The sequence below is a fragment of the Terrapene carolina genome, unplaced genomic scaffold (genome assembly GCF_002925995.2).
Source record: "Terrapene carolina triunguis isolate 2854851 unplaced genomic scaffold, T_m_triunguis-2.0 Scaffold62, whole genome shotgun sequence".
In the NCBI taxonomy this organism is placed as follows: Eukaryota; Metazoa; Chordata; order Testudines; family Emydidae; genus Terrapene; species Terrapene triunguis.
In genome coordinates, this window is record NW_020664413.1 from 55293919 (window position 1) to 55316469 (window position 22551).

General features: G+C 42.8%; 1 protein-coding gene across 1 annotated transcript; it reads right to left on the reverse strand.

The window, feature by feature from the left end:
* Positions 1 to 4013: 4013 nt before the first annotated feature.
* FTCDNL1 (formiminotransferase cyclodeaminase N-terminal like) lies at positions 4014 to 22140 on the reverse strand. The gene is made up of 5 exons (XM_024206997.2): positions 22017 to 22140; positions 18283 to 18378; positions 16163 to 16315; positions 14244 to 14435; positions 4014 to 4569 (listed from the first exon to the last, which is right to left on the reverse strand). Exons 1-5 carry the CDS (start codon positions 22129 to 22131, stop codon positions 4130 to 4132), a joined length of 996 nt encoding a protein of 331 aa, XP_024062765.1. The 5' UTR covers positions 22132 to 22140; the 3' UTR covers positions 4014 to 4129.
* Between the last annotated feature and the right edge of the window lie 411 nt (positions 22141 to 22551).

The following is a 22551-nucleotide window of genomic DNA, read 5'->3' on the forward strand; positions in this document are numbered from 1 at the left end:
TAAGTCTAAACTCTAGCTTCAATCAGACAGTGACTGCGCTCTCCCTGAGGGTCACCAAAAACAACCTCTGCAACAGTGTCACCCATACCTCCTAACCCATGTCCTGTACCAGAACATAGATAGGTCTCTGATTTCACTGCCATTGATGGCTGGAGGCTGCTGAGATGTAGCTCCAGAGGCCATAGAGAAGTCCCGATTCAATAGCTTTTCCCGTTTCTAAGTTTGTACTTGCTGTTAACCTACAGGTTGACATTGTTCTCTGCAGTTTTGATATTATTTTAAAAATCACACTTTTACTTTCCTTCCCCCAAGCTTAATAATTAATAGAAAGAAATAAAGTTCCCAACACTTAGTTTCATCCCCCTGTTTGGGACCTGTCACTAGTCTCCCCTTTTACTCTGGAGGGAATCTCCTCCCAGTCATCCATGGCCCAGGAGTGGCCAACTGACTTTTCTAAACTTCCTTCCCTGAAGAAAACATCAATTCAAAGCATAATTGTCCAGAGAGAACTACACTCCAACCATCATAAGCTCCCACATTCAGCCAGTCAGCTTTCCAGATCAGGTAAAACTTCATCAGTCCCTCTTTTTGTTGAGCTGTGACAGACCTACCTTTTGCTGCCAGTCTTCCTGCCACACCTATAGAGGGGTGGTGCATCTCATGTTCCCTGGCCTGTATGCATTAGCCGAGGGTCACCCATTTGTCAGTCAGAGGTCTGGCTGTACCGCTATCCCTTCCTCTCACTGCTGAGATGAGCCAGGGAGCTAGGAGACCATGTGGGGCTGTCACTGAGGCATCTTCAAATATGGTGCTGGTACTGCCCACCGTGAAGCCAAAGTAGTGGGTCGTCCTGCTGGCCTCCAATCCAAGCCAGTGCTACTCATCTCTCAGCCTTCAAATGCTCCTGAAGCCCAGGTATATAAAGAGGCATTACAGTTACTCCTCTTTGCTTCATAGCCCTGGTCTACACTACGAGGTTAGGGCGTACTTAGCCGCGCTAGGTCGATTTTATAAGCAATGCGGCTACACAACCAACCCCATTCCATCGACCTAAAGGGCTCTTAAAATTGACTTCTGTACTCCTCCCCGGCGAGGGGAGTAGTGCTAAAATCGACCTTCTTGGTTCGAATTTGGGGTAGTGCAGACGCAGCGTAGTGCAATTCGATGGTATTGGCCTCCGGGACCTATCCCAGAGTGCTCCAATGTGACTGCTCTGGACAGCACTTTCAACTCCGATGCACTAGCCAGGTACACAGGAAAAGGTCCGGGAACTTTTGAATTTCATTTCCTGTTTGGTCAGCGTGGCGAGCTTAGCAGCACAGGTGAGAATCCGTTCTCCCCCGACAGCCAGGACCTTTTCATCACCCTGGAGCCAATACCCTCCCAAGGCGGGTTCCCGGACCCTGAAGGCAGAGAAGGCACCTCTGGTGAGTGCACATTTGTAACTACACTACAGGGGTTAAAAGCAATTGTGTGTGTTTGATTTGCCCTGAAGAATTGGGATGCATTCGCGGCCAGTACAGCTACTGGAAAAGTCTGTTAACGTGTCTGGGGATGGAGTGGGAATCCTCCAGGGACATCTCCATGAAGCTCTCCTCGAGGTACTCTGAAAGCCTTTGCAAAAGGTTTCTGGGGAGGGCTCCCTTATTTCGTCCTCCACGGTAGGACACTTTACCACGCCAAGCCAGTAGCAAGTAGTCTGGAATCACTGCAGCACAAAGCATGGCAGCGACTGGTCCTGGGTTTTGGTCACATTCATGCAACATTCAGTCTTTATCTTTCTGTGTCAGCCTCAGGAGAGTGATATCATTCATGGTCACCTGGTTGAAATAGGGGAATTTTTGTAAGGGAACAGTAAAAGGACCCCGTTCATGCTGGGCTGTTTGCGCTTGGCTAAAAGGGATCATCCCGGAGAATAGCCACGCGGTGGGGGGAGGTGTGTGTTGCACATCCAACCCAAAACCACAGCCCTCTCCTTTTAAATGGCAAACCCAACCGGCATTGCTTGCTATAGGAAAGGAGGGTGCTGCAATTTGAAACCATTCCCACATGTTATGAAGGTGGAAGAAGCCAACCCTGCGTACCCTTTGGCTTACCATGGCTGCCTGGAAACTGAATTCTGTTGCCCAGCCGTGTGTGATGTGTCACCATACCGGCAGGTGCTCAATATAAAAGGCAAACTTACTTAAATCTCATGTGCTGTCTGCTGTGAATTGCTTGATTCACTGTGAAAGAGTCTCCCTTTTGTTCTCAGAAATGTATCTTCTTAAATTTTACTCTCCATTTTTATCTCCCCTGCAGATGCAAATGTTTCTATGCTCCCTGTATCATCTCCATCCCTGAGGTTATCGCAGATTAGGAGAAAAAAACCACACTCGCGATGACAAGTTTTCAGAGCTCATGCAGTCCTCCCCCATTGATAGGGCACAGCTGAATGCATGGAGTGCAATCGGTGGCAGAGGCCAGGAAAGCATTAAGTGAGTGTGATCAGAACACGCAGGAGCAGATGCTGAGGCTAATGGGGGAGCAAACGGACATGATCAGGCATCTGGTGGAGGAAAGGCAACAAGAGCACAGACTGCTGCTGCATCCATTGTATAACCACCTGCCCTCCTCGCCAAGTTCCATATCCTCCTCATCCAGATGCCCAACAACGCAGGGGGGGAGGCTCCGGGCACGCAGCCACTCCACTCCAGAGGATGGCCCAAGCAACAGAAGGCTGTCATTCAAACAGTTTTGATTTGTGGCTACAATAAGCAATGTGGCCTTGTCCTTCCCTCCTCCCTGACCCCACCCGGGCTACCTTGTCAGTGATCTCACTTTTTTTTTTAATAAATAAAGAATGCTTGGATTCAAAACAATAGGGACTTTATTTCCTTTGCCAACTGTGGTCGAAGGGGGGAGGGGGATTGGCTTACAGTGAAGTAAATTCAACAAAAGGGGCGGTTTTGCATCAAGACACACACACAATTGTCACACCGCAGCCTGGCCAGTCATGAAACTGGTTTTCAAAGCCTCTCTGATGCGCAGCGTGCCTAGCTGTGCTCTTCTAATCGCCCTGGTGTCTAACTGTTCAAAATTGGCCGCCAGGCGATTAGCCTCAACCTCTCATCCTGCCATAAACGTCTCCCCCTTACTCTCACCGATATTATGGAGCACACAGCAAGCAGCAATAACAATGGGAATATTGGTTGCGCGGAGGTCTAACCTAGTCAGCAAACAGCACCAGCGAGCTTTTAAACATCCAAAGGCACATTCTACCACCATTCTGCACTTGCTGTACCCAAAATCACCCGTGACAATGTTTTTGCCCCATCGGGCATTGGGAGCTTAACCCAGAATTCCAACAGGCAGCGGGGACTGTGAGATAGCTACCCAAAGTGCACCACTCTGAGTCGATGCTAGCCACGATATTGAGGACGCACTCCACCGACCTACTGCGCTTAGTGGGGACACACACGATCGACTGTATAAAATCGCTTTCTAAAGATTGACTTCTATAAATTTGACTTAATTTCCTAGTGTAGACATACCCATAGTCCCGCCGCTGGAATTGGCAGAAAGCATTCAAATTTTAAATGAGTGAAAAAACAACACATATTTTGTGAAAGATTTCCCCATTTTTTGACCAGCTCTAATCACTGCTATCTTCCCAGACAAAAAAAGAAAGCCCCCTTCCACTATCCCCTCACATTCAAGGCCCCACTTCCCCACACTCCAGACAAGCAATTTTTCCCCTGTCAGTGCGATGAAACCTTGAACACTGACATGTGAGGTCCAACAGCTGGCACCCAGAGATGGTCAAACTATTGCTAGATGAGAGCCTGCAAACACCTGGATCTCAAGGAAGTGGGACAGTTGATCACTAGACAGCCCATTAAAACCAACAGACCCCTAGAATCAGGTATGACAAACCATCTTTGGTTTTCTATGGTAGTATATAACATCACCACTGATCAGATCACGGGGCAATCAATACACACTTGTAAGGGGAATTGTGGGGAAAAGCCAACTTTGCAAATGTGCATTTGTCTCTCCCCACATAAACAAAATAATGTGGGTTTCTTTAATTGGTAAGGACCATAATTTCAACATACCATGATTCATAACTGCTGAGGTAAAATGGGCATCACATGAACATGCCTCCCCTCATCCTCCAGAATTCTCCAATGCCTTTCTTTAATGCATATGTGGCACAGTGCTTACACTCCTCTGGAGTAAATCCAACTAAGGCTGTCCTGGCAGTATTTATCCCATTGTCGCTGGCCAATTTTTTAATTTGAGCCTCTATAGATTGAGGGGATACATAAGAAAAAGTCTTCCCAAGAACACAATACGAAATGTACCCAAAGTCTTCGTGTGCGGTCATTGCATTGTCTTGATCTTCAAAGCTCTCCACGTTACAAGCGATTTCAATTTTCCCATTGTGGGGAAAAGCCATAGTCTGTACACCCTTTAAACCACGTGTATTGCTGCCTCGGATAGCACGTGCTATATCTTTTCCTGTAGCCATGTCTTGAGTGTCTATAGTCACATTGCAATTCATCACATAGGGGCTGGCTCCAACACCTATAACCAGCAGAAAAACAGATTAGTCAATTAGAACAATCCTCCTTATGAATTCCAGTGACTTTGCCTCTGCATCGGTTTTCACATTTATAATGATCTGAGGCCAGATTCTGGCCTTGAATGTGCCCCAGTGATTCCAACTGACTTCAGTGAGAGCTCTGCAGGCACATCTGAGGCCAGAGCTTGCCCCCTAAGCAATTATTTTAAACTCATTTTATCTTTGTAATTCTATGGCTCCTTGGTTTTAATTCTGTGCTTAAGCTTTTCTTTTTATTCTCCAGCTCAATAACATTTCTTTTGTTCTGCTCCCTTACCCCAGTGCCTGCAAAAGTAGAAATCCCTTTGCGTGTACAGAGAAACAGGCTTATTAAAACTAGACTAGGCACATTTATGCTTCCCCACCACTCCCTCATTCTGAAGGAATATTTTAGCTCCTAATGATGGGTCCCTGGGTCTAACTCTTGGGAATTCTGCATGAATGAATTAGATAAGAGTTGATTTCATCAATATTAAATTTCCCTCCTTTCAAAATGCAATGGATCAAACATTTATCCCAAACTCTTGCAGAAAGCAAATTAGTTCAGAAAAGAAATGGAATATCTATTTCTTTTTTGCCTGATTAGAAATAGGTTGATGCTTTTTAGCTGCTGCTCTTACAGAGAAAATGTCAACCGTGGGTGAACTCTTGATGAAATCTCTCAACTTTGAAAAGGCAATATATAAGCGGCCCTCACCTCCCCCTAGTCAGCGACCACTACAAACTATTTTAGCACTCACATTGTTTCAGGGTCCCAGTGTTATTCCTCACAGTTGTTCTGGATGCCATGCTTAACTGCTCACTGGAAAAGCAGGCAACCTATTGTAAGACATCTGTTAAGGGATATGGAAACTAACCCATACATACATCTTTCCTTGCCCTAAGCAATAGGAGACCATCTCCTTCCTGATAGTCCCTGCTGGCCCATGGAACAAGAATCTCTGGGTTGTCTCCAAAGTCGTATCACTTTGAGAACGAGTGCAAAGCACCATCCAGGGGAAAAAGAGGACTATCAGCTGAACCTAACATTTTAATTTTCCCATCATCCCACCATACACACACTTACACTTCAGTGTATATTACAGCAGAGGACTAAAATGCAAGATCCTACTTGTGCCTATTCTCAGATCAGATCAAGATTCACTGTGTGTGACCTTGGATAAGGGCAATTTGTGTGTCACACAGCGTGTGATTTTAGACACTGTGTAGGACCTGGGGACCCTTATGACCATGCCTCCCATTTAAGCCCCTTGTGACTCAATCAACCTTGCTAAAATTGAGCGTAAAACAAAACAAAACAAAAAAGTAAGACTTCACTACAAACAAGATCATTCAGATGCATTTTGCTGGTTAAATCTATTACAAAATAATGAAGCACCAATTCAACAAATTAAAAATAGCATACTAATTTAAAGCAAAAATTGTAAATACCCTAAAAATGGCTTTTAAAATGATGAATAAGTTTGCATTCATCCACCGACACCGCTGTTTCACTCCCTTCTTTTCAACTTTTGCAGTGGGCTAGAATTTTATTTTGTTCCACTTCACATTTACTGCAATTTTCAAATATCACGCAACAAACATCCTTGGCATTTACTTTACATGGCCTAATGACCAGGCACTATATGCCTGAATGGCACTTGTGTAGATTCTGACTATGTTTAGCTGATATTTATAATGCATGTTCTGGTGCTTGGATTACCCAGTATTTTTCCCCAACCGTTCCCTGAGCAACCATGGCATTTAGCACACAGTAGGCCTAATTCTGCTCTCAGGGTATGTCTAAACTACAGCAACACAGCTACGGCATTGCAGCTGTGTCACTATAGCGTGGATGCTTCCTATATTGACAGAAGGGGTTTTTCCATCGATGTAGGTAACCCACCTCTCTTAAAGGCGGTAGCTAGGTCACCGGAAGAATTCTTCTCTTGACCTAGCTTTGTCCAGGGTGGAGGTTACATCAACCTAACTACATCATACAGGATGCAAAAATTTTCACCACCCTAAGTGATGTAGCTAGATCAATACAATTTTTAGGTGTAGATCAGCCTCAGTTGCACTAAAGTGTATCTGGCCTAACTCCTCTAAAGGTAATGGAATTCATTTTGATGGCATTTGGGATCTTTCTTGTTTACCTCAATCTCTAGGAATGAATTTTTGTTTGCAAGAAGCAAATGTCTCATAAATATTTATATTCATATTTATTTACGCAAAGGTTCAGTCCACTTTATCTGTGTGTCTGTCATCCAAAAAGGAAACAGAAACATTGCCATGTGACTAAGGTGAGCTGTCACAGCGTGAAGAATCACATTAATGCTTGCTTTCAACAATTCATGAGCAATCCAAGGACTGCATTCCCCCCCCCCCACATAAATAATAATAAAGTTTGAATGATTTATTTGTATTACAGTCATGCTTAGAGATCCCAATGAGATGAGGGCCTCATTGTGCTAGGAGCAGTACACACATACAGGACAGTCCCTGTCCCAAAGCGCTGTCAATCTAAACAGACTAATGGTGGGAGAAGAAAGAGGCACACAGAGAAATGAATTGTCTTGCCAAAGGTTACACAGCAGGTCAGTGGTCAAGGCTATCAGAAGCCAGCTCTCCCGATGCCCAATTCAGTGCCCTATCCTAGATTCAAATGCAGCCCAAAACAATCAGCTGGTTATGACCAATCGGCAAACAACAACAAACAAGGCCAAATTCAGATAAATTATTCATTACAAATATCTCTCCCTACTCTACTTATGTATCAGGGAAATGTACAAAGCCTAATGTCTCTCTCTGACAATTTTGCTGGTTTTTAAAAATTCTGAATCATGTACTGTGCAACTGGTGATCCGGTGGTACCACAAAGAACTCTACAGTTAACTGATAGTGACGTAAACTCTTTATGCCAGATTGTTTAAGCACAGAGAAAACAAATGCACTTAATTAAGATCTGATGTGTATTTTTCCCCCATACACAAATGCAATATTTGTGTTTGGGCATTGGCAGAAATGACTGTGATCTATGGTATTAATGTCTGGTTTAAAGATGCTTGTGGCAGGCTCATGTCTGGAGCAACAAAAATTAAAATGTATTCAGACAAAACAATGGTGAAAAGTCCATTAGAAAAATAAAAAGCAGTGATCATAGAAGAAAAACATGTATTCTTCTCTCAGAAAATTATTCACATATCATAACTTTTCTTAAACAGGATACAAACACTGTCATTCTCAATAAAGTCAAAGGCGCTGAGAGTACTCTTTCCCCCCAGAAGTATACAAAGAGCTTTATTTTATCTGGAGGAGAGTAGATAACTCAGCAATGGTTCTGCTTATTTTCCCAGGATGTTTTCAAATTAAATAAATTGGTAGTAAGTGGGCAGGGACACCCAGCTGGTTTCATGCACAAGCCTTATGCATCAGGGAACTTGGTTCAAGAAATCTAGATTAGACCATAAGTAACGGACTGAATCCCCAATAGACCATCATACAACTGGGATGCTGTGGAGAAGCCCACAGTGAAATAGTAACATTGCGTGCTCCAGAATGAAGTATTTGACAGCATTGTAAAGGACATTTTGGAGGGTTTGCTCACATATATGGCCATAGCCAGATCTACCAAAATTGTACTCGTCTGCAGTGCACACCCACGCAGGCAAGAACTGCGCCAGTGGTTTTTGAAGGGCATCCACTAGACAAAAGACAGCTGAACTAGAACATTAAAGAGTGTCAGTGACTGGATTCCAATATGAGTTATTTCTTGCTAGAATCACAAGTGAATAATCTGTAGGCTGGGGAGAGAGGAGACGGAGGAAGGGTCCATGGCACGTTTGCAAAGACATGCAGACCACACTCCCTGATCCCTGTGCTGGCTCCTATCATGGATGGCCTGTGGAGCAGCTGCTCAGCAGGGTTTTGGGGGAGCCAGGATTTGGGTGGATGGAAAATATCCACCCTGTCATCTTCCTGCTGCGTGTGGGTTTTTGGCAGTCATTTAGGCATAGCATCCTGCCAGAATTGGGACGTTAGTATGGAGATTAATCTTACTGCTTCACTGTCAGCCTGAACAAAAATAAAACTCCACGAAACAGCACTGAGCTCTTTCCTCTCTTCCTCTGGCTGAAAAGCAAACTACTCGGTTTGTTCCGTGATCAACTCTGCAGTGCTGCTAAAGAACAAAAATGAGCTGGAAACACACTAGGTACTGGCATGCAATTGAGCGGAACCAAAGACAGATTTGAAGCACAGCAGAGCAAAACTTTGGTGTGATGCCCCAAAGCAGATTAAATGGACGTAGTTCTGGTTTTCAAGCACAGCTTCAGGTGAACCCGGTCTGCTGTATGCTCCTGCACCTCACTTGATGTTCCTTGACTTGTACCCAACTGTTTGCCTATACCATAGGGGTAATGTATATTGTATGGGGGTATGATTACAAAAGCCCTTTAATGCGTTGCACTGTAATTAGTCTGTGTAGAACAGGGGTGAGCAAACTACAGCCTGCGAGCCAGATCCGGCCCCTCAGGGCTTTGGATCTGGCCCACGGGATTGCCACCCCTGTGGCACCACAGGCCCCGCGCCGCTCCCGGAAGCGGCCAGCACCATGTCCCTGCGGCCCTTGGGGGAGAGGGGGCAGAGGGATCCGCGCGCTGCCCTTGCCTGCAGGCACCGCCCCCCACAGCTCCCATTGGCCAGGAACGAGAAACCGTGGCCAATGGGAGCTTTGGGGAAGGTACCCACAGCACACGAAGCCCTCTGCCCCCGCTCCCTCCCATGGGCCACAGGGACATGGTGCTGGCCGCTTCTGGGAGCGGCGTGGGGCCAGGGCAGGCAGGGAGCCTACCCTGGCCCCGGGTACGCGCCGCTGCCACCCCGGAGCCACTCCAGGTAAGTGGTGCCGGGCCGGAGCCCGCACCCCAAACTCCTCCTGCACCCCTCATCCCAACTCCCTGCCCTGAGCCCCCTGCCACACCCCGCCTGCACCCCAACCCCCTGCCCCATCCCGCACCCCAACCCCCTGCCCTGAGCCACCTGCTGCACCCCGCACCTCTCCTGCACTCCAGCCCCCTTCCCTGAGCCCCCTCATGTACCATGCACCCCTCCTCTGCCCCAACCCCTTGCCCTGAGCCCCTTCCTGCACACCACACACCCTCCCACACCCCGCACTCCCTCCCACACCCCAACCCCCTGCCCCAGCCCTACATTCATGGCCCTGCATGCAATTTCCCCACCCAGATGTGGCCCTCGGGCCAAAAAGTTTGCCCACGCTGGTGTAGAACCTGTTGGTGTGTGCTAAATGTTCCCTACTATGCTTTAACGTTGTTAGTTCTGTTTCATACAGCATTTCAAACTATGCTAAAGTGCAGTAGGGAACATTTAGCGGGAACCAGCAGGGTCTACTTGGATTAATTAATGTACAGTATGTCTGTGCTTTAGAACCCACATCCCCATACAGTGCATTAGCCCAGCATGCAGGCAGAGCTCAAATGAAACTTAGAGATTTTGGAATTTGTTCAGCTGTCAGATTCAAAAGTAAAACTTGGGAGGCAAAAGTAAAGCCAAACCTGCTAGTTCTGCAGCTCTGGGAACAACCCTGGTGCCCCTTCTGTTCTGACTAGAGCTGGGGAGAAACTGTCAGAGGGGGAAAAAAAGGCAGATTTTGCAAATTTGGGGTGGTTTCACTGAATTGTTTGAGATGTTTTAAAATAAAACCTTTTGAAATTTCCTTCAAATTTGTATTTAAAAATAAATATAAAAATTCTCAAAACGTGTTTGGTTTGACCCAACATAAATTTTCCCCCCAACTCTCCAATTTGACAATTTAAAAAAATAATGTTTTAGTTTGACCAGAAACTAGTTTTTAAATTTTATTTTTCAGAGTTGCCAGCAAACCAAAAAAACGTATTCTTCACCCTGCTCTAGTCCTGACCTGCATGCGTGTGCTCAGAGCTCTCCTACCATACATTCTGTAAGCAAGAATTGTGAAAGGCTTTCCTCAGGTAGAGTTTCTAGGTCATCACACAAGCGTGAGTTTGATAAATCTGTATCATGCTGATGAACTCCGAAAGGATAAGCACACATGTCCACAGCTCACACCTGCCCTAGATAATCACAGAAGCTAAATATTGTGGCATTTCGGAAGCAAGATAGGATAGGTGGCTTTCTCACGTGCACAGCAATGCCTGTGGTGCCCTTCCATCTCAGTTCATTGCAGTGCTGGGTTCTGAGCTCTTGAAACAGGACAGAAAGTCTGACCATGCTTATATATTTCTATATTGTTTTCACTGATTTCAGCAGGAGAAGGATCAAGCTCTATGCACTCTGCCTTACAAGAGTTTGGGAGTGCTCTCCCAACTTGTCACTTGAATTCTTTATCGAGATTCAACTAAAAGCAGCAACAATTAAAGGCTTCTTTTGCAACAATTCTCCACAACTGGGAATTTACTGTCAGAGTCCAGGACCAATAGAGCGACGAGTCTATCCATTTAATCAACATGGATCATGTGCAACTCATAGGGGTGAGGCCACCGCCTGGAGGTTGGTCAGATGCAGCACTCCCTGATGCCCAATATAATCAGTGTTTAGATTACCTGTCATGGAGGAGGAGCCACTCTGATGTATTTTAAAAAGCAGACACACCATTTACTGTCAACATACCAGGCTACAGTGTTTAAATGACTGCATAAATGTTAAAAGGGTTTGGTTGTTATTTTTTAATATGGTGCTTATTTATAGACCTGAAAGTCATTATTAATAGATCTTCAACTGAGCTTTGGCAAGTCACTTCACCGACCTGTACATCAGTTTCCCCATCTATAAAATGGGAATAATGATGCAGACCTCCTCTGTAAAGCACTTTGAGAGCTATTCATTAAAAGCTCTATATAAGAGCTAGGGATTATTGTTATAATAAATAATAATAAAACATTCACAAAAGGAGGGGCATTGCCATTTATTTCTAAAGTCTTCTCCTACCATCTACTTTTGTTTGTAAAAAACCATCTTGGAAACTTGAAACTGAAACCTGCTTCTTTACTAAACTTTTATCCTACATTGTGGGGCTGTGGACTAATGTGTTATTGTACTTTTCCCTGTTGGAGCTGGACAGATGGCACTGATTTTATATTTTAATCATTTAAATTGTGGAGGAAAAAAATATAGTGGGGTTTAATGGGAAAATAAATATAACACACAAGTGACATTCACAGCAGCGATTCAAGTTAGGAAAAGAGCAGTGTCAACACTCCCCACTCAGCTCCCTACTGTTATTACTACCTATACAAGTCTCAACTTGGCCCCCAATCCTACAAACACCTATGCATATATTCAACTTTACACACGTGAACAGTCTCAATGGGATTACTCACCTTCATGTGTCAGGGTTTCAGCCAGACACCTACAGGGATCAGGAAGGGATTACCTCCCCCCCATGAAGTCTGGATATGTTTGGTTTTTTTAAACTCCTTCCTCTGAAGGCTACACAACTGGAAATGGGATATTGGCCAGGGCTCTGAGGTGTTGTCACCAAGCATTCTCTCTCTCAGGTGCTTGGCGGGCTGATTCTTACTCACATGTTCAGGGTCTAACTGATCACCCTGTGTAGGGTTGGAAAGGAATTTCCCCCCAAGTCAGACTGGCAGCCATGTTGGGGTTTTTTTGCCTTCCTCTGAAGCCGTTGGGTGCGGGTCACTTGCCAAAATTATCTGGGTCTCTCTCACTTAATCATTTCCCTGCCACTGTAGGGGCCTTGGACACTGGTGCACCTTGCTCCCTCCTATTCTCTGCCTGCAGCACATAATAGTCTAGTCTCCCGTGGGCAATAAAACTTTGGTCTCATTTCAGTTGTTAGGTTTAGTTGTGTGGGTGCTGGGTGGTGTTTGCAGACTGTAATATACAGGAGGTCAGACTAGATGAGCTGGTGTCCCTTCTGGCCTTAAACTCCATGACTTTATAAAAAGAAGCAAGAGCACAAGTGCTTACAGGATCAGAATCTTAGGGCCTGACTCAGCAAGGTACCTAAGCATGTGCAGAACTTTTAAGTGGGTGAGTACCCCTATTGACTTCAGTGGGACTACTCACCTGCTTAAACTTAGGAACATGCTTAAATACCTTACTGAATCATGGCATCCATGAGGAAATCCAGCAATTGCCTGGAATATACCAAGCACTGGTGCTTTACAAGTAAGTAAATAATCATAATAATACAAAAATATAAGTATTTTGTAGGCACAGACCTAGGGTGGGATTTTCAATGGGACTTGAACACCTAACTCTTTAGGTTCCTTTCTGGACCCCAACACAAATCATCAACATCCTGTATACAGACCAAAATTCAGTTTCCTAGGTGCCCTTTTTATGGAGGATTTCACATCCCAGAAGGAAGAATATTCTTGTTCTTATCCTCCTCGCTTTTCAGCTGAAGACGCATAACCCTGTAAATTAAATTTGATACACACAAGAGCTTGCATACAGATACATTTTAGTATGAAAAATATAGCTCTTATGTTTGAATTTTAAATCATTTCTGCCTTATAATACTGACTGTTTGTATTGCATCTAGGTAACAATATAGTTGACTATCCCGATCTGTCTCCTTAAAGGGTTAGAGGCAGAATGCTCAATAGGCAAACTTCCATATAAACTTAAAAAATAATTGATGATTTAGCCAAAGTTATCTGCATATTTCTAAATGACCATCAGGAAAAGAAGCCGGGAAGAGGAATTCAAATGCTTAGGGAAGTCTCTCTCTCAGATTTCTTCTCAGGGAGCTGCTGGCTGAGAAAGCAGTGATAAGTACCAGTCTTCATCATCTCTCAGTTCCAAGTGGATTTACTAGTAAAGATGGAAAGTGATGCCTGTCTCATAAACATACAAGAGATGGAGGGTTCTGCTCCGTTTTGAGAGTGCCACAAAACTGTTCAACAGCTTTAAAATAAGCTTCTTCTCATGCTTACGACAATCTCTTTCTGTCACATTCTCCTCACAATCAGAGTTTTTTAAAACCGATTCCCTCATTTATTGCCCTATATCAGTGTTTCCCAAACTTGGGACGTCGCTTGTGTAGGGAAAACCCCTGGCGGGCCGGACCGGTTTGTTTATCTGCTGCGTCCACAGGTCCAGCCGATCGCGGCTCCCACTGGCCGTGGTTCGCTGCTCCAGGCCAATGGGGGCTGCTGGAAGCGGCGTGGGCTGAGGGATGTACTGGCCGCTGCTTCCTGCAGCTTCCATTGGCCTGGAGCAGCGAATCACGGCCAGTGGGAGCCGCAATCGGCCGGACCTGCGGACGCAGCAGATAAACAAACCGGCCTGGCCCGCCAGGGGCTTTCCCTATACAAGCGGCATCCCAAGTTTGGGAAACACTGCCCTATATGTTTAAATCGGCTACTAATATTTTCTCAATACATTCTATTACAGGGCAAATCCTGAGGTCCTTACTCAGGTACAGAGGTCAATGGAAGTTTCTCCTGAGTATGGACTGAGTAAAGGGCTTCAGGATTTGGCCCTTTTACAGGGCCTGATCCAAAGCCCATTGAAGTAAGTGAGAGTCATTCCATTGACTGTAATGGGCTTCAGACCTGGCCCACAGTGAGCATTTTTAACCATATCAGATTCTATATTTTAGCCAGGTATTAAGCAATGCAGTTCCTACCTGTTAGACCGTATCTTTGGGAAGGCACAGCTCCTATATCAGGTTTAACTTCCATTGACTTGAAATCTCTCCCTTTAAACCAACCCAGCTGTTTTCTTCTCTGAACCAGACTTCGTTTCTCAGGCTGATCAGCTTGCCCAAAAAGAAACATACTGCATCCGGGGACACGAAGGGTCAAAATCTCAGCTATGCCTGTAGAAATTTTTTTTAAAGCACAACACCAATGCTTAACTTTACAGCAAAACTATTAAATTTGATTTAATTGAATGAGACCAATGCAGTAAAAACAAATAACATGACAATGGAAGGATCAGAATCCACACCCTAACCATACTGAATGCCACTATGATGACCCATCATTCCAGTGCCACTCTGATCCAGTACTATATTTCCATAGTCTACAAGGCCATATGCAGCAATGGTAGCATAAGGATTAGAATCTATAACCTCACAGAGACTTCCTACGCCAGGATTAAAGCTCCCCAATTCACAGTGCCCTGAAGGGGCCATGCACACTGTTTAATTTTTGTTCAAGTGGTCTGAAGGCATCTACTCAGGATTATTTGCTTTCACTTCAAACTATTGCTTTTATGGTGGTTCTGTTTTAACTTTGGATATTTAGATTATGCATTCAGTGACTGTGTCAAGGATAGCCTAAACCAAAATGAAAGGCTTGTTTGTACAGTAGTTTAAATAATGCTTATATTGTTATCACAAAAGCTTTCCTATAGATGTATAACAGACAACACAGTGGTTACAATTGGATTTTTCACTGGATTTTAGAGTAATAAAAAAGTGCATAAAGTCTGCAGTTTGGAATCCACTTACATTGACTGTATATGCTTGACTTGCACTAATGTGTATCTTGTGTCTGCAAAGTCACTTAAAACTCCCCTCAGCTTTGTTTCTTTCAGGTCAGTTAGGGCATGTCTAAACTTACCTCCGGAGCGATCGATCCAGCGGGGGTCGATTTATCGCGTGACGCGATAAATCGACCACCAAGCACTCTCCTGTCGACTCCAGTACTCCACCGGAGTGAAAAGTGCAGGCGGAATCGACGGGGGAGCGTCAGCAGTCGACCTACCGCAGTGAAGACACAGCAGTAAGTAGATCTAAGTACGTCGACTTCAGCTACGTTATTCACGTAGCTGAAGTTGCGTAAGTTAGATCGATTTCAAGCTCCACAGCGTAGACCAGGCCTTATTTAAGGCAGCTAGTGTGCAGGGATTTTAACCTTCCAACCCTGAAGCCTTGTACATGCTTCACTTTTACTACAGGTCAGAAACCCATCTCTATCTGAAGTGTCCACTCTAGCCGTGACACACAAAGGAAGAGTTTGAGTCTCAATCGAAGCACCTTGATCCCCAGGCCTTCAGGGACTGAGACTGCTGCAGAAGGAGGAGCACTGTCAAGTCACCAGCATAACATCACATGACAAATCACGTGATGAATGCAAATAACATCATTCAGTGTATTTCAGAAAGGAGCTCAGACATTACAGTGATGAGGGAAGGTACAAGAACCTGAATGGAACAGAATATTTTCACCCTAAAGAGTCCCAAAATGCTTTGCAAGCAAGCTACTCTGTCTAATGCAAAGAATGTCATGGGAAGCATTGCTGACCACAAGAGGTCATGGCTTTGACACCCAGCATGGAGTTGCATGGCTGTGAGAGCCAAATTTATCTAACCCCATTTTGGTTCAGGTCCCAATTCAGGAAAGCACTTAAGCACATGCTTAATGCACATGCTAGAATTTAAAGTGGTATAAACTGGTCATGTTAAAGCCTAGGGGAAGTTGAAACACGTACCTTTAAACCCTATTCTAGAAAAGGCCAGAGACAGAATTTAAGGAACAATATCATCCTTGCTCTTCGTCAATCCCATCAGCAAAATTGGGACTCTAAAACTTCCACTTACTTTGAGCCACTTTTCCACATTCCTCCACGCCTACATCCAAAAGAGGATAGATAGGAACTAAGTCCACTGCTCCAAGGCAAGGATGGATTCCTTCCTGGATAGCCATATCAATTGACCGGAAAGCCTCAGTGCAGGCAGCAATGACATAGTTGTCTAACAAATGCAAAATAGACAATTAGGGATCAGTCAAACCTGAATAAAACACTCAGGATTAGTCAGAAGGACACTTCTCTTCTGAATCACATGAAGGGATTCTATTTGAAAACACAACTAATTTAAAACCAAACAAAAGAGACAGGAAAGTTAAAATTACACTCAGCTTCTTGCTCCAGGACTAAAGTGGTGCAGATAATCTCTTTCTAATTCACTTCATACATTAATAGCACCATTTCCCCCCGCTGATCTTAGAAGAGATGTGTTGAGGAAATTTCAAGGTCCTGTAACTCTTAGAAATGTGCTTACCTCAATAAAGCTGGGCATTAAACACAGAAATGGACTAAAAAACATTTGGAATGAAATAAAAATCTCATCACAAGGCAATTAATTTTGTATCCTGCTGTTTTTGGTTTCAGACCAAACTCAGTAACAGTTTATTTTACTGAAGTACTGAATGCTAAAATGTGTAATATTTGCTGGCTCTTCACATTCTCATTCTGTTTTCTACTCAATACACTGTTTTCACTTACATGCCAAATATCTGGATAGTGCCTTTTTAAGGGGGGAAAAGGAGTCTGATTTTATTTCTCCATCATATTTAAAAACAAAATTAAAAATCATGTTAAGGGTACTGTGTGACAACAATGTACTTACTTATCACCTCATTTATTAAAAAAAACATAGCACTTAATGGAGGAAATTAATAGGTCAGAGGATAAATCTAATATTGGTCAGAATGTGTATATTATGTGGGCAAAGAAAGAAATGTATTCTCCTCAAAATAATCTTATCTATACAAATTAAAAATCCAGGAGCATTTTCTTGTTAAGGAAACTGTTAAATGGGAACTATCAATTGATGTATTTTTACAACAAATTTTTGGAAAAAGAACTTACAATTGCTCTTTTATTTTAGAATAATATTGTATATGTGGTTTCATAAAAAAAAGTGTGTAATATAATTTATAGTAAACTTATGTATGTGAACTAGCATTAGAAATTGATCAACATGGGACATTAATGAGAACATATATTATTTTATGTTTCTTTTTCAGAAGGGCACTATGGTGTGTTTATATTCTGAGATTACTAATGGAAGAACAATATCCATCTGGGGTCAGAGTTAAGCTTGTTGTAATGTATGAGTAATTAAAATGAAAGTAACAAGCACAAAAACACATCATTTTTTGAAACAAACGGAAATTCTGCCTAGTGATGGTGTAAAGATTAGTGTAAAATATCACTGTGAACTTTACCAAATTGCTAAATAAATAAGAGTCTGATCATGCTAACAAGGAAACCACAGAGAATTCTGTTTTAAAAGAAATGGCATTATATAGCTTTAAGAAAGCATCAGTCTCAAGTAACTTTAGAAATATATACTACTTTTCGTTATTTCAGTTATCCAAACAAGATCCATGTTAACCTCACATCAAAAGCTCTGAATAACTTCCTCTGAAGTGTATAAACAAAATGGATATCCATTTTGGAACTGAGCCTGCAGGTAACTCTTATCAAATGTAATCTGAGTGTAACAGTTCTTTTCATGAAGTGATCCACTGGTTTTCCCACTGGAACAACAGAAACCTTATTTATTTAGCGGGACACTTTTAGAGGCATGAAGGAGAACTGGATGGCTACTATCCATTTGTGTGTGTGAAAATCTCCTCAACAATTTGCTAAAGTTCACATGGTTATTTTCCAAGAAGCTTTATACCATCACTAGGCAGTTCTCCCATTTTAAAAATGGTGTGTTTGAGGCTTGCTACTTACAGAATGTTCAGATTGAACAATTCCAACTCCCAATTTATCCAGGAAGCCTCCAGGTAGTTATAAAGGGCAGGAAACCAGAGATGAGCCCTTCTTTCCCCAGTCAGTCAAAGCAGAAGTTATCTGAAAATTAACAGAAAGAAAGAGAATTTTTGAAGTGTAAAAATATTTAAACAACATAACAGATCCTCTTACCTAACATATCAATGGGAGCTGCTATGGTTATGACTGATCTGTTGTAATCATAATCAGAAAATATATTAAGTACTGCGGCTTGAGAATGTTTCTGTCCTGTGGGAGGAAAAACAAGAGATTTCAGACTTTTCATACACATCAAATGGCAGATGTTTAAGATCCCGATTCACCAATCACTTAAGCATGTGCCAAACTTTATGGGGCTTAGGCACATGGTTAAAGTTAAGTTTTTAGGGCCCAGCTCCTCAAAGGTATTTAGACATCCCATTGTTTTTGCATCTAGGCCTAAGTGCTTTGCTAAACAGGGACAGACTTAAACATGTCCTTACATACGTACTTTGATGAAAAGGGGCCTAAATTATTATGTCTCTTTATTTAGAGTATTCATGATATGTGTATTGAAACCTTCAGGAGTTCTGATCTGCTACCAAAGAGGTTGTTCCTCATGCACATAGTCCATTGACTTCAACGGGACTGCTTGTAGGAATAAGGGTGCAGGAGTGAGCTTCCCAGGCCTGATTCTGCAAGTCCCTCAATGCCTCCTCGTGAACGCTTCCTCACTGACATCAAGTGCTGGGGGGACACTCATGGGAATTGTGGGATCAGCGTCGCACAGAAAGCACGCTGCACGATCAGGACCATACTCTATAGCTGTACTCCATTTGAATCCAATACTACTTTAACCCCCCACCTTACAAACAGCACTAACCCAGAGCCCTGAGCCTGCACAGCCTAAGTCCCACTGAGGCCACTAACACTCTGTGCTAGATAACTATTTGCAGGATTGGGACCTTATTAACTATGTCCCAACACACTTTTGAGAATGAAAGGCTACAGCAGAGAGGACCCTGGTATAAATTACAGAAAACCATGGTGCAAAGACATGGTAGGAGGCCAAATTCTGACCTCATCTTTGTGGTTGCAGCTCTCATCAAAGCTAATGGGAGCTGCATATGTGCATGTGAAGGCAGAATTTGGCCCTCTGGTGAATAAATTATAACATTCAGACAAAAGGTCAGAATCAGAGGGATAGAGAAACAGATGCAAGTATTTTATGAGTCATATCCACATTACCACTGCCAGACAAACCATAGAATACCGAAGTGGTTATGGGCTAAGCATCAGCCTAGAATTTTAGCCTAAAGGGCCTGATCCAAAGCCCAATGAAATCAATGGGAGTCCTTTAGAACAGCTTTAAATGAATTTCCTAAGATATGTTGATTTACATCAGTCACCTTGAAGCTGTTTCACACATAAGTTTTTCTTGTTTAATTGAAAAAAGTACAAACACACAAAAATCTCTTTTCTTAACAATTAAACACTGTAAATTCCTTATCATCTCACACCTATTTTTTCTGTGGTGAAAGAAAACCAGAAATGAGATCAGAGATCCTGCTATTTTAGTAGTTTTTCAACATAGCTCCTGATGGGAAAAAACCATGAATTTATTTTTCAATCTGAAAAGCTTTTAGTCTCATTTTCATCCTATTCAACTGAGTAAATTGCTGAAAGAATAAAACATTCTTCCCTGAATATCCGTATAGGAAAAAAAAAGATGGCTGGCAAACAGAGCTGTCAGCATGAATTTCAGCAGAAGTAAATTGTTTGATATTTGTAATGGAGTGTAATAGCTATAATTCCATTTGAACTGTTGCCACTAATAAGCTAATAAAACTATGAGTCAAGACCTAGCCATCCATCAGTGTTTGGCTGCCGCATATTTCTTTGTACACTCACTTAATCACAGAGCCAAGTAACTTTAAGTGTTGCTGTTTCTGAAAATGATGAGCCAGAACTGGCATTTTCTCTGCGTTAACAGCAAAAAAAACTACAGCTGCATATCAACTCCTAAGGAGTTTTCTTCAGCATTTAACAGGTGTTTTCACAGATACTCCAATCTTCTTCCAAAATGCAAGCTAGTATTTAAATGCACAGAGATCAGAAAACAGTTTGAAAGAGAATACAAAAAGAAATGGTTAAAAATCAATGCAATGGAGTGGCATGCTTAATATGCATATATGTAGATAGCAAATTCTCTGGGACAGGGAGCATATCTTTTTAAAAGTCTTTTAAAAGTGCCATGCTGTGTTCTGGCTGCTATATAACATATAATCATTAAGAATTAATACATAGATTACTACTTGGCTGTGGGGCTAATGCTATCTATAACCAGACATCAAAACACCGGTTAGGTAACAACCAAACTGCTTTACTATAAATGGTTTGATTAAAACATATATCTATATATATGCACTTTCTCAGACCAAGAAAACTAAACAGCATTTCTCATATTCTGGATTGTTTGTTCATGTTCCCAACAAAAGCATCTAATTAGCAAAGATGCTATGAGGCAATGAAACATAGCTGACTCCAGAGAAAGTTCTTTGACTGTACTAAAGTTTACCCTCTCAATGGCACACATTCCTCCAACGAACTATGGGTACATTTCTTCTCAAAGGTGAAATTCACCTCTCTGCAGACAGCCAGCACAACATCTGTGCACAACACAAACTCTAATTTGAGGGCTTACATGGGACTTAAGTGGTGCGTAAGCCTTAGGCTGACTCTCTGCAGAGGGACATATTTATCTAACACGCATATCTACATTCAATACAATCAAGCAGGTATTCCCGACCAAAATCATGGTGTCAAACTCCCCCTAAGGTACACAGGCAGACTTCTGCAAGGTCCAGATGCCCCTGGGCTCTTCTCCTCCCCTCCCCAGGGAGTGTTACCAGTACTACACCCTGCTCTCTCTCTGATATCAGCCAAGCCAGTGCTGCTGTACTGCAGCGACTAGGGAGAAAGGCAGCTTGCAATAGCGGGCTGAGAGTGGAGAGTCTCTGCCAGGCTCACCAGAACAGTTAGGGGATGAGGAGAGAGACCTGAAGGAAAGAGGGAGGGAGGAGCAAAAAATAAAATAAACTGCAAACAAAAAATTTAAGATACAAAACAAGACAGAAAGGTGGGAAAAAAGAAAGTAAGGGACAGTAGAGGGCAGTGAATGCGTGGGAAAGAGAGAATGGACAGAGACAAAGGTGAGACTGTGCGTCCCTTCTCCCCAAGAGGTTTTCCCAAGCACCAGTCTTAGGGAGGAAGAATGGTGTTGAGGTAAAGCCCAGGAGATCTATTTGTGACTCTGCCACTGACTCAATGCATGACTGGGAGTAAATCACGTAACCTGTTTCTGAGTCTTAGTCTCTCCGGACCACTAAAACAAGGATAATACTACCCACCTATCCTACAGGAAGTACGTGGTTCACTCAAGTGTGTAAGCACTTTGAGACTCTGCCTTGGGAGGGGCTATAAAAACACAGTGTATTACTAATCCATCATGAGGCCATCAGCAAAAAGTATCTGTGTTAATGGATGTTGTATGACAATAGGCCACATAAGTACAGGTCATGGGTTCTCAAGTTGGGAGGGGGGGTGTCACAAACTAGTTTCACGTGTTCCCTTTTTCTCTTGTAACTATGGGTCATAGTACAGAAGTGGTTGAGAACCACCAGTATAGATTTTTTTGTTTGGTACCCCCTGCAGAAATATAATGTGCTGGAAAAATATTAGGAAAAAAGAGCCAAGCAGCAAAAAAGAAAAAAAAGACCATAAATTGAGAACATCACCAAAAAAAGTTAAACTATTGTAATAATTTATCTCAAGGATAACAGAGCATACAATTTAATAAACATCATATTGAAATGCTCCTATTCCAACTTATTCTGTTTGCCTCTTACCATTATCATCATAAAGAGCAGCTTTAGCTATTTTCTCAACAATATCTTTTTTTCTGGCTTCTGAAATGTTTAGTAAACAGGCAGCCAGACGAAAGCCCACTTTGGTGGAAGACATTTTCACTCTCTGAAACAGAAACATAAGAAAATATTTTCTTCTCTCATCCTCATGCTTTCACTCTTGCTCGTGATTTCATTTCTGGACTTCTTTTTTAACCCATATACTTTAAAAAAAAAGAGACAATTATTTGGTAACTAAGCAACCAATGCTGCATAAATTTTCACCTCAGCATCTTCTTTTCACAAAGAGGAATGAAATCTTGAGGTTTATTTGAGAAGCCATTACATGTTGCAATAGCCATGCACACATCATCAGTTTAACAGCAAACTCAGTACAATCATTCAAGCTACTAAAAACTGGACTATGCCATAAAACTGAAATTATTTGCCTTTCAGTGCAGGTGGAAATGAGGAGTGTGCCAGGTTGTCTCAAGGACCTTTTACAAGCTCATTCACACTTCGCTGGCATCCGATTTAA